The 17,589-nt window shown below is 37.0% G+C and overlaps 1 protein-coding gene across 12 annotated transcripts in view; it reads left to right on the forward strand.

Moving 5' to 3' along the window:
• The window catches only part of mmd (disintegrin and metalloproteinase domain-containing protein mind-meld), a 937,314-nt gene that overhangs the window by 418,804 nt on the left and 500,921 nt on the right, over positions 1–17,589 (forward strand). For all 12 annotated transcript variants that reach the window (XR_016323709.1, XM_089730674.1, XM_089730671.1 and 9 more), the window contains one exon: positions 14,710–14,779. Coding sequence is in view for 11 of the 12 variants with exons in the window: in XM_089730674.1 (XP_089586800.1) it covers positions 14,710–14,779 (70 nt within the window). In the remaining variant the exon portion in view is untranslated. The remainder of the gene's footprint in view (positions 1–14,709; positions 14,780–17,589) is intronic.

The raw sequence follows: 17,589 nt of genomic DNA on the forward strand, positions 1-17,589 counted from the left end.
CTACCTAGTTTTATGTGGTTAATGGAGCCTATTGTTGTCACCACGTGAATCCTGTCCACCATGATACATGAGGTAAAAATGGAATTGTTTTTTATTGCTTAGATGGGTGGATGAGCTCACAGCCCGCCTGGTGTTAAGTGGTTACTTGAGCCCATAGACACAACGTAATTGCGCCCCCCACCTTGAGATGTAAGTTCTAAAGTCTCAGTATAGTTACAACGGCTGCCCAATCCTTCAAGCCGAAACGCCTTACTGCTTCACGGCAGAAAATGCCAGGGTGGTAGTACCTACCCGTGCGGACCCACAAGAGGTCCTACCACCAGTTAGTCCTTGTAGTGTGTTAACTTTAGACAGCGGCTTGGTTGTGCCCCTACCATTGCTAATGTTCATGGGTGACGATAACCACTCGCCATCAGATGGGCCGTATGCTCATCTGCCTACAAGGGCAAAAAATAAATAAAAACAGATTACTGTATAACGTCTGTATTTCAATCCCGTATAAATTGATTAATTATTTGAAAATGAATTGGTTTTGAAAGAAAAAAGATAAGATAAAACATTGTTTGGAGAAGCAGAGAGTGCTCGCTGAATAAATACAAAAGAATTTCTGATGTGAATTATGAAAGATACGAAGAATTTTTAACAGATAACGTTTTCTCTTCTTTCATTATTTAACATCTACATTCAAGACAGTCTCGTGTGACTCACAAATATATCATCAAACGAGCTGTACTTAAACACTGGAAGGAAAACACATTTATCTAAAACCACTCGCAGACTAAGTGCTTGTGTAACAGAGTTTGAATTAAGGTTTCTAGTTAGAGTTGATGAGTTTTAAGCCTGAATTATGGTACAAACAGAATTATTATATGTCTTGAGCGATCGTGCAATAAGTATATTGTAATGACCACGGTCAAATTTTTTATTTTATTTTTATTGCTTAGATGTGTGGACGAGCTCACAGCCCACCTGGTTTTAAGTGGTTACTGGAGTCTATAGACATCTCCAACGTGAATGCCGTCACCCACCTTGAGATATGGGTTCTAAGATCTCAGTATAGTTACGACGGCTGCCCCACCCTTCAAGCCGAAACGCATTACTGCTTAGCGGCAGAAATAGGCAGGGTGGTGGTACCCACCCGCGCGGACACACAAGAGGTCCTACCACCAGAAATTACGCAAATTATAATTTTGCGGGTTTGATTTTTATTACACGATGTTATTCCTTCACCGTGGAAGTCAATCATGAATATTTATTGCTTTCATATTTCATTAGAAAAATCCCGCCTGCGGGATTCGAACCCTGTTGCATCGCTAGATACGAATGCACCGGACATCTTATCCTTTAGGCCACGACGACGACTAATCACATACCTGTTTCATTTATTTTTATAATTGCCTGTCATACTTTAAATTTGTCCAATAATTCAGGCCTGATACAGTTACATACACTTACTGACTACTACAATTGACCCCTTGTTTTTATTAACATTGTATATTGTCACTTTTAGTGACAAAAATACAGTTTTCGATTTATTTCGTGTTTTACGTGTAGCACAGTTGATTCACGTTTACGTAATTCCAAATTTTCTTTCTTCCCACTCTCATTATACAAGATCCCTCCAAACACCTAAGGGAGTGCCTCAAAAATCCCTCTTTTGTTACGCACATCGACCTCTGACACACATCGCCCGAGCGTACGCCCTCTCGTTCTTTCTCCGGTAACACACGGATGAGAAGAATGTCCAACAGGTAAAATGATACTTATCGTGTATCTCAATCAAATAGAGCTATTTTTGTAATGATCGTAATTAAGCTAGTGACCCAGCATGTCCATAAAATTTGTGTTATCCATGTCCCATACATAATACAAATTTTAATGTTATCTATGGTTATTGGAAATCTATATATATATAAATGAATTGCTGTTCGTTAGTCTCGCTAAAACTGGAGAACGGCTGGACCGATTTGGCTAACTGTGGTCTTGAATTATTTGTGAAAGTCCAGAGAAGGTTTGAAAGGTAGATAAATATGAAAATGCTCGGAATTAAATAAAAATAACAATTTTGTTTTTTCTTTGATGTGTCCCCCGTCGGATGGATTCCTTTTGTTTGTTTTAAGTTTATTTTATACAAAAGTTTAGGTCTTTTATTAATCGATTGAGGCACTACAAAGTCTGCCGGGTCAGCTAGTCTTTAATATTTTCAGGTGTTGTCATACTTGTCTACGTATTAATTTATTATTCGTAATGGAATAAACGTTCCTCTCTCTCTATCATTAAAGTTCACGCTTCGGTTTTTTCAGAGCAATTTTTATTAAGCTCTTATTTATGTTTATAGCATAAATAGACTCTTCTCTACTCTATTCATCGTAATGCAGAATGTTTATACTCTTAAGGCGACATCTAATCGTTTTTTTTTTTTTTTTTGCATCCGACCGTAACGTAAAGATTAAAATCACATGTCACATTAATGATGCGTATTAGTTTAGAAGTTTTTAATGAATTGAGTGAAATCTATTAATCTAAAGATGGATGAAGAAATTCATTTTGAATTGAGTATGAGCTCCAGTAACAACTAAACAGCTGGTGGATAGTCTTTCGTCTTCTTTACAAGTAACAAAGATTTTAAAATATTATTACTTAAGACCTTAGAAGTTATATATCAAAGTGGGTGGCGCATTTACGTCGTAGATGTCTATGGGCTCCAGTAACCACTTAACTCCAGGTGGGCTTCATAGCCCACATAGAGCTCATGCTCTTTCATTCTAAGTAATAAAAAAAAGATTTTTTTTTTTTATTTTACCCGAGATCCTACGGCGTTGTATGTCAGATGTGACCAACCAAGCCTTCTCGTCGTGTTTGTGCCGGTAATGACTTGATTATCATATTAAGTGGCGACCTGAGAACGGAATTAACATGGAACGCGAGTTAGGTAAGCGTCGAAGAAAGCGTAGCAGTCCGTTGACGTGGACCCATGGTCGTTTCTGGATTAACTGGCAGATAGGTAACTGGATAAACGAAGCTAATGTGTGTGTAACGCTTCGCACGATGCATGTGTGGAATTTTCACAGACGCAAGCGACGGTATAGTAACTAGGTCATGCATTTTTCATCTTTTTTTTTTATTGCTTAGATGAATGGACGTGCTCACAGCCCACCTGATGTTAAGTGGTTACTGGAGCCCATGGACATCAACAACGTAAATGCGCCACACACCTCGAGATATAAGTTCTAAGGTCTCAGTATAGTTACAACGGCCACCCCACCCTTCGAACCGAAACGCATTACTGCTTCACGGCGGAAATAGGCGGGGTGGTGGTACCTACCCATGCGGACTCCCAAGAGGTCCTACCACCAGTGATTACGCAAATTATAATTTTGCGGATTTGATTTTTATTACACGATGTTATTCCTTCACCGTGGAAGTCAATCGTGAAATTTGTAGAGTACGTATTTCATTAGAAAAATTGGTACCCGCCTGCGAGATTCGAACACCGGTGCATCGATTCATATGAATGCACCGGACGTCTTATCCTTTAGGCCACGACGACTACAAATTCTATATATTATTCTATATAATATAATCATCTATATATTAATACGTGAAGCAAAAACTTTGTACCTCTTTTTACGAAAATTGCGCGGACGGAGGAGTATGAAACTTCCCACGTTTATAGAGAATACATATAGAGAAGGAGTGCAGAATGCTAATATTTTTTTAAATTATCCATCAAAATATATTAAATTAATAAAAAAAACATTACACACACTACCGTGTATTTGACACACACACACGCATGCATACTATTTGTTTGTTGTCAACTACGGGTCCACTAGTTACAATAAAAATAGACAATACTGAAGCTTTCTCCTTTTAATGAATACGTAATAACAGCAAATGCACAGATAATAAATAATGATAGGTCGGAACAAATCACGCATGATTATCCAGGCACAATTTAGGATTCCCTGTGTTATGGCTATCATAGACTGATAAATACTTACATACGATTAAATATATACACATGTAGATAATAAACAGCCTGACAAAAAGCAAACAAATATATTCATCACACAATGTTGGCCCGATGTGGGGATCGAACCCACGACCCTCAGCGTAATAGTCACGACCGCTAACTATTGCGCCATCGAGTCAGTCAAAAGATGATGCATCCAATGCTTTTCCTGTACGAGACAATAACGCGAAAACATTACAAAAGATTTGCCAAGCCGTGAAAGTTTCCTTCAAAAGGTTTAATTTTATGTAAAAACATAAAGTCGCTGCTTATAAAAGAAGAAAATAACATATGAAAGGAACTCAGAGCGGAAGATGCGACGCTGTGTAAAACAAATTGGGAAAATATGTTTTGCGTATCCGTCGAGTGGGTACAGCTAATTTTATGAAAATTCCTTTTTGATATTTTGTAATGTCGTAAAAGTTCTTAAAAAAGAGTTATCTTAGTAAAGAACTGTCTTAGTAAAGAGTTATCTTTCACTTTACGGTGTTTTTGGAACGAAGTTCCTTATGGGACGATGCGGAGGGGTACCCTAACCGAGAAAAAATGTCCGTAACGTAAGATTTTTATTAGTAATGCACACAGTGTACGACTTAACTTTGTAATGACGTACAAAAGATAACATATAAATAAATAAATATTTACTAACAATCACGCCACGTTAACTGGTCCCGTGATAAGTTCGTAAAGAACTTGTGTTACAGGCACCAGATAACGGAAATAAATGTAAGATTTTTATTATACACATACATATATTTAATATACATCCATAACCCTAGAAAAGACGTTTATATTTATCATACAAATATCTTCCCTTGGCGGGATTCGAACCCGCGACCCCCTTGTGTAGACCATGTCACTTACCACTACACCAGACGGCCGTTTGATATGTTTTTATCATTCATTGACCACGATCTTAGAGCGTTTATTTGCGCAATACACTAACTCTTATACAAACAACCGTGAATGAAGTGTACCGCAATAAGTTCGCACGTTACCGAATGACCGTGGGTTGTTTTACGAAACCTCCAGTTTTATTGTCTTTATACCTCGAATAGAACTTAAAATTCTTATTTTTATAATAAGGAACTTCGTTCCTGGTGTACCACAACACCACACATCTTTTTATTTTCATTTAACGACTTTCAATTGTTTTTTTAAGAAATTAAGCGACAAATTTAAAAGTTCCATGATTCTCTTCTGTGTTCAAGCGTCAATAACGAACACGAGGCAAAGCTTTGTCGTCCACTAGCGCAAAGCCATTAAATTCGCGAAGATTACGCCATCAAAATGCATTCTTATATTAGCATATAAATATAACATCCAATATAAATCAAGAATAGTGCCCACTATATCATTTCGCCGACTCTCACATACAAACACACCTCAAGAAATGGCCGGAAATGACGTCATAACTTTAAAAAATCGCCCGCGACCGTTTACATTCGGCATAAATTCAGCTAAATTCCGGGACCCTACATACACTGGGTCGGTGGGGAAGTACATGCTATATATGTGAGGCTATGGCTGCGGTCAAGGCATGAGATGTAGCGATTTATCAAAATGTGTTGTGAATTATTATTACAGAATAAACAGAATTTTATAACAAAACGAAAACCGACTTCGACGAAACAGAAGGAGAATATCATTAATATAAGTCGAGCTCAACCAAATATTCATTATTATGAACAACACAAAACTTCCAAAAAAAATAGTATCATAAAAATCGTTTCAGTGGGAAAAAAATCTGAGGTATTTATTACATCTAAACAACAGTCGAACAGTGAACACAGCCGGACCCATAGACTTTAAGACACAATAGGAAAATATAGACATAAAGAATGATAAACTTAGCTTATTAGCTATCTACTTATACTATACTATACTACTTATTAACTTCTTTGTTAACCAATTAAAAAAAATGGCTACAAAATCTAGGCGTATTCTTAAAAATTGTTAAAAAAATCTAGACGTATTCTTAAAAATCTTTTATAGAGGCACCTCTTCATATTTTGGATAACGTGTGATCTTACAGAAAAACTTCGACAAGAACTTCCCGTAGACGAAAATAAATTATTCAAACAAAAACTGGGATTCGTGAATTAACTTATACACAAAAGTCTCGGTCACGATGAGCTTTCTTTTTGATATATCGAAAAAGTTTTTTTTTACAAAGGAGATTATTATTTAATATAACTATTATGTCTGAAAAAAAAATGCGTGCCAGCTGCGACCCGCGACTCTAGTCCTTTTTAGTGCGTTCATTATTGCATCAAGCATAAATACTGTTACTTCAATTGATTTGATTAAATATTTTACATAAATAAAAATAAAAATAAACAACTCTTAACATTAACATAAATACTTTTAAGACTATATCATTATGAGTATTTGTTATTTATTATAATATATCATGTGTACTAAACTTTGCTATACTAACTCAATATGTAGTAAAATAGAATAGAGATATATCTAGTAACATAGGGAAACAATGACAATTCATACACTTTGGTTTTTAAGTGTAAGAGATAAGAGACGATAAAGTCTATTATTCTATTTGAATTAAAAACATAACGCTTTTTGTTAAAGCTCGATTTTATTAGCTATTAGCTGTTGCATATAGCTGTTTTAGGGGCTTTAAGTGAAATCGATTCTTAACGAGTATATTCTAGAAATATTTTTTCATACATTGGCAACTAACTAAAACATGTCTATAGCTAGACGAGCCAAGCTATATAGTAAAAACAATTAGTGCACTTTTTTGTAATGTGTACAATAAACATATTTAATTTTCATAAAATGAATTAACCTTTATAATGTTAAAGTACATTAAAATTTAGAAATACATTTTATTACAAAAACGCTGAAGCCTCCAACTAAGACCACTCCCGATTATCGTACGTAAAACATTTTTGTTATGCAAGAAAAATATGTCGTCGAAAATTGTTCGCTGCGCGATTTCGTATTTCGTGTCGTAAAGTAAATCTTTTGAAAATATATTTTATCAGTATTGAGCTATCGTTTATCGTTCTGTAGGAAATGTGCGTTTAGAATATCTGTAGCGCTATTGTGGACGAGGAAACGAAAGTTCTTCTGCAAGTAACATTCTATTTTTACTTACAAATTAACCTCAATATTATTTTACCCACCCATGATCTATATATTAATACGTGAAGCAAAAACTTTGTATCCCTTTTTACGAAAATTGGCGGACGGAGTATGAAATTTTCCACACTTATAGAGAATATAGAGAAGAAGTGCACAATGCTAATATTTATTAAAATAATTCATAAAAGATACATTAAATCAATAAAGAAAACATTACACACACTACATACCATGTATTTGACGCACACACGCATGCATACTATTTATTGTCTGTGGTCAAATTGAGAATAGATTAAATATTGTTTGTTTTTATTAATATTTTTTTATAGTGTAGCCTTGGCGAAATTTGTGATTATAGAAGTATAAAATACAATCATAATAGTGTACAAACTTACAATTCCAATTAATTATAATCGAATTTCATTTGTTCCTACCACGCGGCCATTTTATAAAGATCCTAATAATGATTTTATTCCTTTCAGTAATGAATCTATTTATAATAGTCGCTTAAAATAAGTGATCGTAATAATAGTATAGTAGATCAAGAATAATGGCTCCCATGCAAAGAAACAGCTTTTTGTTTTATCAGCTCAATAATAAATTCTGATTCTAGCTTTAAATCTTAAAATGCATATATTTGTAAAAGTTTTCAATATTTTTTTGTTTTTACGACTAAATTTGATCTACTGGCTATTTTCAATCGTGCTTCGACAAATTCCTTTTATTTTATTATAGTTATATTTGTGTCATAAATAGTATAAGAATAGTCGTTAAAAGAAGCATGTACGTAATCCTACTCCCTGCGTCGATAACCCTCAATGCTGAGGGTCGTGGCCTCATGAGGCTTTTTTGGGAAAATAAACATGGTGGGGTCCCGTGTCCTTCCACGGTATTGCTTTTTGAAGAGATTTAGTTCTTCAAGGCCGCTGAAGCCTTATTTGGGTCCGGCTAATAATTAACCACCGAAAGACATTTGGCGTTGACTGTTTTACTGTGGAAAGGTCAAACTTCAACTAAGCCCTCCTCTTTTCTCATCCGGGCTTGGGACCGGCATTTTCAGAGTTAAAACAGACTTGACTCCTTGGTCAACAATAAAAATGGTTAATTGATCGGTGCTACTAACGTTTGACAATATTCTGAGCGCTATTATCCAAAGAAGTCATCGTGGCCTACAGGATAAAGCATCCGGTGTAGACGAATCAAGCGATACTGCTATGCCAGAGTTCGAATCCCACAGACAGGTAACTAATAAAAACCAAAAAATAAATAAAAGAAATGAAGTAAGGAAAAACGAAAACTAATTAACGCGTGCTCACGAATGACTTTAACAATGATGAAAAACATAGTGCAATTATAAATGAAACCGACGATATGTACCTATATGTACATATATATTTGCGTAATTAATTATCTGGTTGAGGAATGCATTTATTTATAAGCCCACATAGATAGGTATATCATTTGTGATTGCCATTCTGCCTATATCTGCCGCGAACCACAGAGTCGCCGTACGATCGATTTTTCGACCGTATATCCAAAGGTTGGTAGAGTCATTCATCATCATCATCATCATCATCAACAGCCCACAGTCGTCCACTGCTGGACATAGGCCTCTCCCAATCTACACCACTGAGCCCGGTCTGCTGCTCTCCTCATCCACTTCTTGCCGGCCACCGTGCGGAGGTCATCGCACCATCTAGCCAGGGGGCGTCCCACGTTACGTCTTCCGCTGCGCGGTCTCCACTCGAGAACCCGTCTGCTCCAGCGATCGTCAGTCCTACGGCATATATGACCAGCCCACTCCACTTCAGCTTGCTGACTCTTTGAGCTATGTCGATGACTTTAGTTCTCTGTCGAATAATCTCATTCCGGATTTTATCCTTCAGAGAAACTCCGAGCATTATTACAACTAAGGATTCCAGTAATCAGTTTAATGCCAGGTCGACCTTATTCTTCTCTTCTGACCTGTATTAATAAATCCCAATTATTGTCTCATCTACCTAATTGGTTCTGTGTCACCTAATTGTATAAGAAGGAAAGCTTTGGACAAGGAGCTGCACTCCAAAAAAACAATCAAATTTTAATATTTCTTGAATTTGGATTGACCAATTAGTCCCAGTTTTTGTAACCGTAGCTTCAAGTAGGACGCCTCCCACTCTACTATAGCCAATTACAGTGTAACCTTGATATAACAAATCGGAAGGGACACATTTTTATAGAATTACTGTGTTTATTTTCTATTTTAAAAAAATCGGTTGTCTGTAAAGTCGGCTTACTGACGATAGTTGAACGTGACAACGTCATAAAAAAATACTGATGGAATGGTTTCATTTTTCAAAAGAAAATTTTAATTTTATTTGTTTGATAGATATTTTGTATGGACAATTGACACCACATTCACTTTTCACTGATCTTCATACTTGACGAAAACATGTAAATGTATTATTGTATATCAGCTGCCCACGCGGATGCATCGCTCACTCAAGTAGAAAAGAGACAGATGTCGAACGCTGCCTAACGCGGAAGCCGATTGTGCCTCTTTGTCGCTCGTTGCGCGCTCTCGCTTGCACTTCAAACCTTAAATGGAACGCCTCAATGAGTCATGTTTTTTCGTGCGGCAGCCGGCTCCATCGAATTAGAAGACGTCACGTCTAAACAATTAGGTAACAATTTTTCTCAGGCACTGATTCACATACTATGGGATCAAGGGTCATGTTGGTGGGAACGTTATATAAAGGTTTTGGGTTGACAATGTTGGTTAATTAGAGTTATTTACACTTTTTTGATATCTGAAAATTCATTATAAATAGTGTTCGCAAGAAATCTTCGCAATGTAAAGGTATATTTTAGATTTACTCTTATGGACAATTTAAGGGGATAACGAAGAACTTTTAAATCGCTGACGTCGTTGTATTGAGTTTCGTTATATTAAGGTTACATTGTATATATAACTACGTATTCTACACAGAAAAAAAATCCAAAAATATAATAACAAAAACACACATCCTTACATCAGAATCAATACAGTAGGGACACTCGACAAATCGAATCCAAGATGGCGGCGACGGGCGGCACATCAAAGATAATTGCAAGACAGCGTTCACACTGAAACAATGGGCTGACGATAATCGTGTTTGATGGAATCGAGGACATATTACTCTCACTAAGGGCTGCACCACACTTATGTTTACTTTATATAATACTTACAAAACGGTACATTCCCTATTAACCAATGCGTTTACTGCATTATTTTTTACATTACCTGTGATCTTAAAGATTTCGTAATCTAGGTATAAGGGATTTTTTTCTTTAAATCAAATTTAGTTGAACAGGCATTAATTAAGTAATTACATAAACAGAACCTTTTGTGAGTCCACACGGGTAGGTACCACCACTCTGCCTATTTCTGCTGTGAAGCAGTAATGCATTTTGGTTTGAAGGGTGGGGTAACCGTTGTAACTATGCTGAGACCTTCACGGCAGAAATAGCCATGGTGGTGGAACCCACACGCACAGACTCACAAAAGGTCTTACCACCAGTAATTACGCAAATTATAATATTGCGGGTTTGATTTTTATTACACGATGTTATTCCTTCACCGTGGAAGTCAATCGTGAACATTTGTTGAGCACGTATTTCATTAGAAAAATTGGTACCCGCCTGAGATTCGAGCACCGGTGCATCGCTTACGTCTTATCGGACGTCTTATCCTTTAGGCCACGACGACTTTACGACTTGTCGTTGCCGGGTGTTGTGGCATCGATGCTCGGTGACGGCGAGTCGTAGAAGGCGATGCTCGACTTTTGCGAGTGCACCATCTCGCAGAAGGAGGCGGCGGGGCGCGTGAGAAACGTGCAGGCCCGCCGCCGTCGAGCGGGGGCCAGGGAGGCGGATTTCGCCCAAGCCCTGGCCCTCTAAGTGTTTCGGGTCTCCCTCACATGTCGGCCTGGGGACCGGCGAAGGGGACCTAAGAAGACAAAGTGCAAGCTGCTCTGCACGCGTTATTCGGGTGATGGAAGGCCGGCTATCCTCAACCCACTCTGGTTCTGACCCAGCGGGGTATTCCGTAGGGTAGACCATTCTAACCGGCGCCATCTAGGCGGGCTTCGGATAGCCTGCTGACCGAGAGGGCTGGTGGTCGTGGTGCCGACGACCGCCAGTCCGGCGTCCCGAGGGAGAGGGTGATGGGAGAGATGTGCTCCGCACTAAACGCTTCGCTTTCCCCCCTTTGCCTTTTCATGAGTTCTGTCTCATGCGAGGTTTGGATGCTGGTTGTTGAGATACAGGAGGTTTTAGTCGATTCAACTCTGACATGCCCCGCCCTCCATCCCCAGTGGAGGGCGGTAGTCCGGTGATTACCTCCTGACAAAAAAAAAGGCCACTTTGACTATAGAAGTCATTCGTGGCGTTTTTACGATTTGTTACGTATTTCATTAGAATATTTGGTACTTGTCTGCAAGTGTCGCACACCGGCACATCCACACGAATACGAAATACGAACGCACCTGGCGTCTAATTCTTTAAAGCATATAGTTTCCTTTTTTGAGCATTCAATGTAGTCATCACGTATGTACTGTGGGAAGATATAACGACGAAAGCAAGATCTTCCGCCGAGCGGGTGATATTGCTCAGTAGACCGACGGTCTGAATGTTGTTGTTCGGAACTTTTATATATGCAAGCTTATCTTGAAAATGTCGTAAGCGAGATTCAGGCATCTGTCAAATATTATGCGTTGTATGATGACTACCATGTACATTATTTTCATCGATATCGTTTCTCGTCTTTCCGACTTTGAGAAACAACATCGTTGGTCGGTTCCTTATTTTTCTAAGCAAAAATTTATAATCTTAGTCTCAAACTTCACTTGGTCGAGGTCCAATTAATCTTGGGTAATTAAGGTCTCATTACCGCCTAGGTCTACGCCTCATGACACACTACCCTGCTCTCCGTAAAAGCTGTGCCGTTATTGTTGGCAAATTAGTTTTCGTGACATAAGAAACATAAGCCGAATATAATTGGGAGATTGACATAAATGGATTTCACAGTGGAAGTTTTTAAATGGTTGCCAAATATACAAAAAAAGCGGATGTAGATGCGCTTAAAGTGGACTATTATTTATATTTTCAATTCAAAGAAATGCTAAAAGATTATTAGAAGCAGTTGGTACGAACAAAAATCTATGTTCAAATAACGGATAATTAACAGAAAAAAAAAAACAAAAACACTTTAAAACTAACAAAATTATTGAACAACTGTAAATTTGAGAGAGTAAATTTAACCCTGACTTTTTAAACTGAAATCTGTGATCCTCATTTACTCGAAAAGCAAACTTACGTTAACGGAGGGACTAACTCGATAAACGCGATAGTAAAGTCATTCAAATTTTTGTTAATCTCGCGCCGGGCACGCAGGAAAACGCTTTACACCAAAAATACGAAATACTCGCCGCGTGAAACCGAAAACTTTCTCGTTTTCGGCCACAAATTATATCTGAGCGATGTTTTCCGGGGGAATTAAAGTAGTCAGCGCGCCCAGACTGAGAATTCTTGGCGATGTTTGTGACTTTATGAAATATTGAAAGAATACACGGTTTTCTTCTTGTATCATAAAAAATTCAACCAAATACGAAGTTGTAGATTATGTTATGTAGAGCACGTGAAACAATTTTTTGTGGTTTTATTCATTCGACATTAATTCTTTCAACGATTTTCTGATTTAGTTGCTTTATTTTACTCTTGCTGTACTGACTGCACCCGAGTACAGTTTCTGGAATATTAACATCAACCTACAGCTAACGTTATATACACTATGTAGGTATGTGCGAGTCTAGGGCCAAAAACTAGTGGATTTTAAAATCTTAATTTAAAAAAAACACGTAGCATCGTAATCTCAATCGATGACTGAGATTGACATTCATCTTCTTTTAAAATAAATCTAGTGTGTCAGTTTGAAGTAACTAAAAAATACCGATCTTCCCACATAAGACTTTTTGGCGGGAACGCGGGGAGTGAAGTTATGTGTTTTGTTTTATTTTGTATATTTAGTGTTTCTTCAGGTTTAAATGTGTAATAACGGTGGTTTATTAACTGTTTAGTATCTGTGAAAGTACACAAATGTGGGAAAATGAAACAAAGCCGCTGAATGTAACTTCTCGGGATCCTCCAAAAAGTCCACTGAAAAAGTCTAAGTAAATGACCACCATTTTACTGAGATTATTTTTCATCCCATATCATTTCATCTCATTTTATTTCATTCCATTTAGTTTTCATTTCATTTCATGACACGTTTCATATTAATCAACTTCATTTGATTTCATAATATCATTTTTCATATATAAAAAATATATTAAAGATTAGGCTGTATCGTATGATACCTTTGCCTTTCCAGTTGGACAAATAAAACTACTACTACTACCTTCCACATATTTAGGTGGGATGGTATGGCGAAATCTAGTGGATATTTAGTTTAACAATAAAATCTTTTATTTTCCCAAAAAAAAAGCTATTCGTAACATCGCCATGACAATTGTTGACTGTAATTTATATTTTCTTATCTATACATATAAATAAAATAAGAGTATCTGTTTGTAGTATTGAAATAACCGCTTTTTTACTACATGCATATAAATATATATACGGTACATACACCAAATAACATTTTTTACAATTTTTGTCTGTCTGTCTGTTTGTTCCGGCTAATCTCTGGAACGGCTGGACCGATTTTGATGAGACTTTCACTAATAGGTAGCTGATGACATAAGAAGTAACTTAGGCTACTTTTTTCAGAATAGCTTCGCCCCGCGGCGTCACCCGCAGTTATTGTCGTACCGCGCGCAACATCGCGGGATTCGCCCATCAATAATAAAATTTAAAGTTTCCGAAGCGAAGCGAGGGCGGGTTGCTAGTTTTAAAATAAAATTAGTGTGTGTGTTATTTATGTATTATTTTGGTGTGTGTCTTTAACCTAAAATAGCACCACCGGATTCCGAGCTATGGGTGTCGTAAGAGGCGACAAAGGAATGCACTGGAGCAGTTCAATTCTCAGCAGCGTACTACCAACTGGTATTTACTGGTACCAGCGTCCTACCTACTTCTGCCGTGGATGGTCATGCTTTCTGATATGAAGGGTGGGAATTTCTTCGAGGCTTAAACAATACAGTTGAGGCATCGACTTCATGTTGGCATTCACATTGTTCAGTCTATGGATTGTTGTAACCATTACACCAAATGGATAGGAATCACGTATAAAAAATCTCAAAATATATTCTGTAACTTAAATATTCAGTTCTCAAAAAACAAAATCTTCATCATATCTAATCGTAGACACTGATAGGATTGACACTTGTAATTCATAAAAGTCATAAAATTAAAAAATAAAGCACAAATCCTGGTATTACGTCATAATTACCGCACGGATAATTAATTATCTCGCTTGTAGTACAGCCAGTGCACAAAATAATTTAGACTTTGACCCTTGTAGTATAACTCCCAATAACCACTTAAAGGAAAGCCATAATCTCGTGTGTATGGTGGCATTAAGTAGTATAAAGTAGTGGTGATATTAAAATGTGTTATTTTGTCCACAGACAACTGCTTGCACCGAATTTGAAACAGACGCAATACCTCGCAAACGGAGCCGAGAGTGACGTCAGAACGGTAAGTCACATTTTTTTATTGATGCACAAAACAAATTACAATCATTACAGTACATATTAGCTAAATCCTACAAGTAGTACCTAGATCTAATCTGGATTGCAATCTAAGTGGTATGTGCACTCAGCAAATCCATATTGATGTACATAGCTTTGGCTATTGAAAACAAAATTACAAGTATTGATAACTATCCATTGTTAAATAGGATATCCTTCACACATCTGACAGATCCCCTGAGTCTAGGTTCAAAGATATTAAGGCCACCGTGACATTTAGCCAAATCATTAAACTGCCTGGCCATTTTTACCACAGATATACAAAGTGTGATATATTATATTTATATGTCCGTAACGCAAAGAGGTTTATCAAATGCATATTTCGGGCTCTGAAGTGGGCGTTGATAGAAATATTCGAGAGAAATTCCGTGGAATCTATACGGGAGTGTAAAATTTTGTACAAAAATATTAAATCAAAATACCTACGGTGAGCTTCCAAAGATTGGACTTGGAAAAGAGCAAGTCTGGATTCATAATTTATGTCAGAACGACGTGGCCGCAGACGATAGGCTAATATTCTTAGGAACTCTGTGAAATAAACGTAATTGAACCAAGTATTTCTTTTGGGGGTAACCTTTTGCTGTCCACGAGCCTCTTTTATAGAAAGACACATCATATCACTCGGGGAACACAGAGGAGGGTATTTCGTTCCGAAGCCGAATGTAACTTGGCAGGAAAGGTCTCTAAAACCGCACTGTGGATGAGCCTTGTGGAACGCCAATGTTGATGGTCATTTTATGGGAGCAGTAGTTGTCGAAGACGAATGTGATTTATTTATTTGTAATTCGAAGTGATGAAGCAAGATGTACCAAACAGATGCTTATCTTATGCATAATTGTGTGAGTGCGTTGAGTATGTATGACTGTGTGTTATCTCATCTTTATTCCGACTAATTTTTCAACTTCGTCATAAATTTTACTGGTATCAACTCTTCATCCATCCAGTCAGATTATTTTGAATATATTTATACTTTGTTTGGCTTGTTCTTCTCAAAACTGATACAGTTTCTTGGAAAGTTTGAATATATTCTGTTGTTCAATATTTGCTTTAGGTTTGTCTTATGTTATCTTAAATTAGTTATTACTCAATATCGGTTACCATTTGAATTTTGAGGAGCTCTGGCACTTAATAAAATCGAAAATTGACCCTTCACCCCTCAAGTCTAGACCGAATATTATTTATTGAGCGCTTAAGTAAGTGCTCCTTTGAGATATAAATCTATCTTAAACTTATTTGGAAATGGAAACCTTTATTCATTATCCGATAGGTCTCTTTTGCCTTCGCAAGCTGACGAGCACACAGTATAAGCAAAACTTTCACCAGAGTATCAAGCGTTGAACTCACTTCGCTAGTAGCTTATTCGGATTCCTCACGGAAAATTACCATCTTGCCTGTTTCTGAACCGTATATACCGTAATATTCTTCTTCTTCTTCTTATTCAAATCCTTCATTGCTGAAGGTCGTGTCCCTGAAAGCCCTTCGTGGCTCTTTGTACCATCAGCTTCCATTTGCTTCGGTTTTCGGCTTCTCTCAGGACGTAATATACCGTTATTTTAATGTTATAATTATTATCCAAGATCCAAAGAGGATGGCGTAATTTACATTATACTGTCTATAAACTTATAAAATATATTAAGTGTATAATCTATGCTTATAAGCTCCTTATCACTAACCATCTATAAGACCATTCGACATATTTTTTTACAGTCAAATTATAAAAGTAATTCAGCATATTTGTAAGACGACAAAAACTAAAATTTCTATTTAACAATTAATGAATTTAAGTTCTCGTCCCACAATGAGTCCTTCGGTGTGTAAGCCCTAACCTAATTTTAATCTTTTCGGCTCAAATGTAGAGCGAGAGTGGAGTTGAATGGAAAACCTTTGAAAAAAAGCTCAAAAAGCCGCGTCGACTGACCGAGTCTGCAATTGGCAGTGCAGCTTGTTTTAAAAGAGCACTGTGATTTTTGCGAACCCACGCAACTACAAATGGAAGTCAATTTAGATGAAACGAATATATGTAGTAAGGATGTTCCAATGTTCTTGTATAGTTCACTGAATTCTTTCTGTCGGTGTTTTAAATTGAACTAGAGGTCCCGCAGTAGTCGAAATTCGACTATAATTAATTGGAATTGTAAGTTTGTACACTATTATGATTGTATTTTATACTTCTATAATCACAAATTTCGCCAAGACTACACTATGAAAAATATTAACAAAGACAAACAATATTTAATCTCAATTTGACAACAGACGTCAAGAACAAAAGTTTGACAATAAAAAGTATGCATGCGTGTGTGCGTCAAATACATGGTATGTAGTGTGTGTAATGTTTTCTTTATTGATTTAATGTATCTTTTATGCATTATTTTAAAAAAATATTAGCATTGTGCACTTCTTCTCTATATTCTCTATAAGTGTGGAAAATTTCATAATCCTCCGTCCGCGCAATTTTCGTAAAAAGGGATGCAAAGTTTTTACTTCACGTATTAATATATAGATTATAATTGAACTGTCTCGTTAGTCGGGTGATTAGAGATCTATTGATTTCTTGTCCGATTCTCAGTTGAAGCGGGGCTTTTCACCTATATAACGCGATGGGATGCTATAGGGAGCAATCTCCTTCATTTGCGCCAAATCGTCGTCGTTGAGCTAAAGCATACAAATACAGGGGTCTATGCTCCGAATATTTTTTGTCCCATTCGGTATCGAGACCCTTAGTCCGTGGGGTCCTAGCCCTATAAGGCTTTTTCAGGA

The sequence above is a fragment of the Bombyx mandarina genome, chromosome 10, assembly GCF_030267445.1.
Source record: "Bombyx mandarina strain Sakado chromosome 10, ASM3026744v2".
In the NCBI taxonomy this organism is placed as follows: domain Eukaryota; kingdom Metazoa; phylum Arthropoda; class Insecta; order Lepidoptera; family Bombycidae; genus Bombyx; species Bombyx mandarina.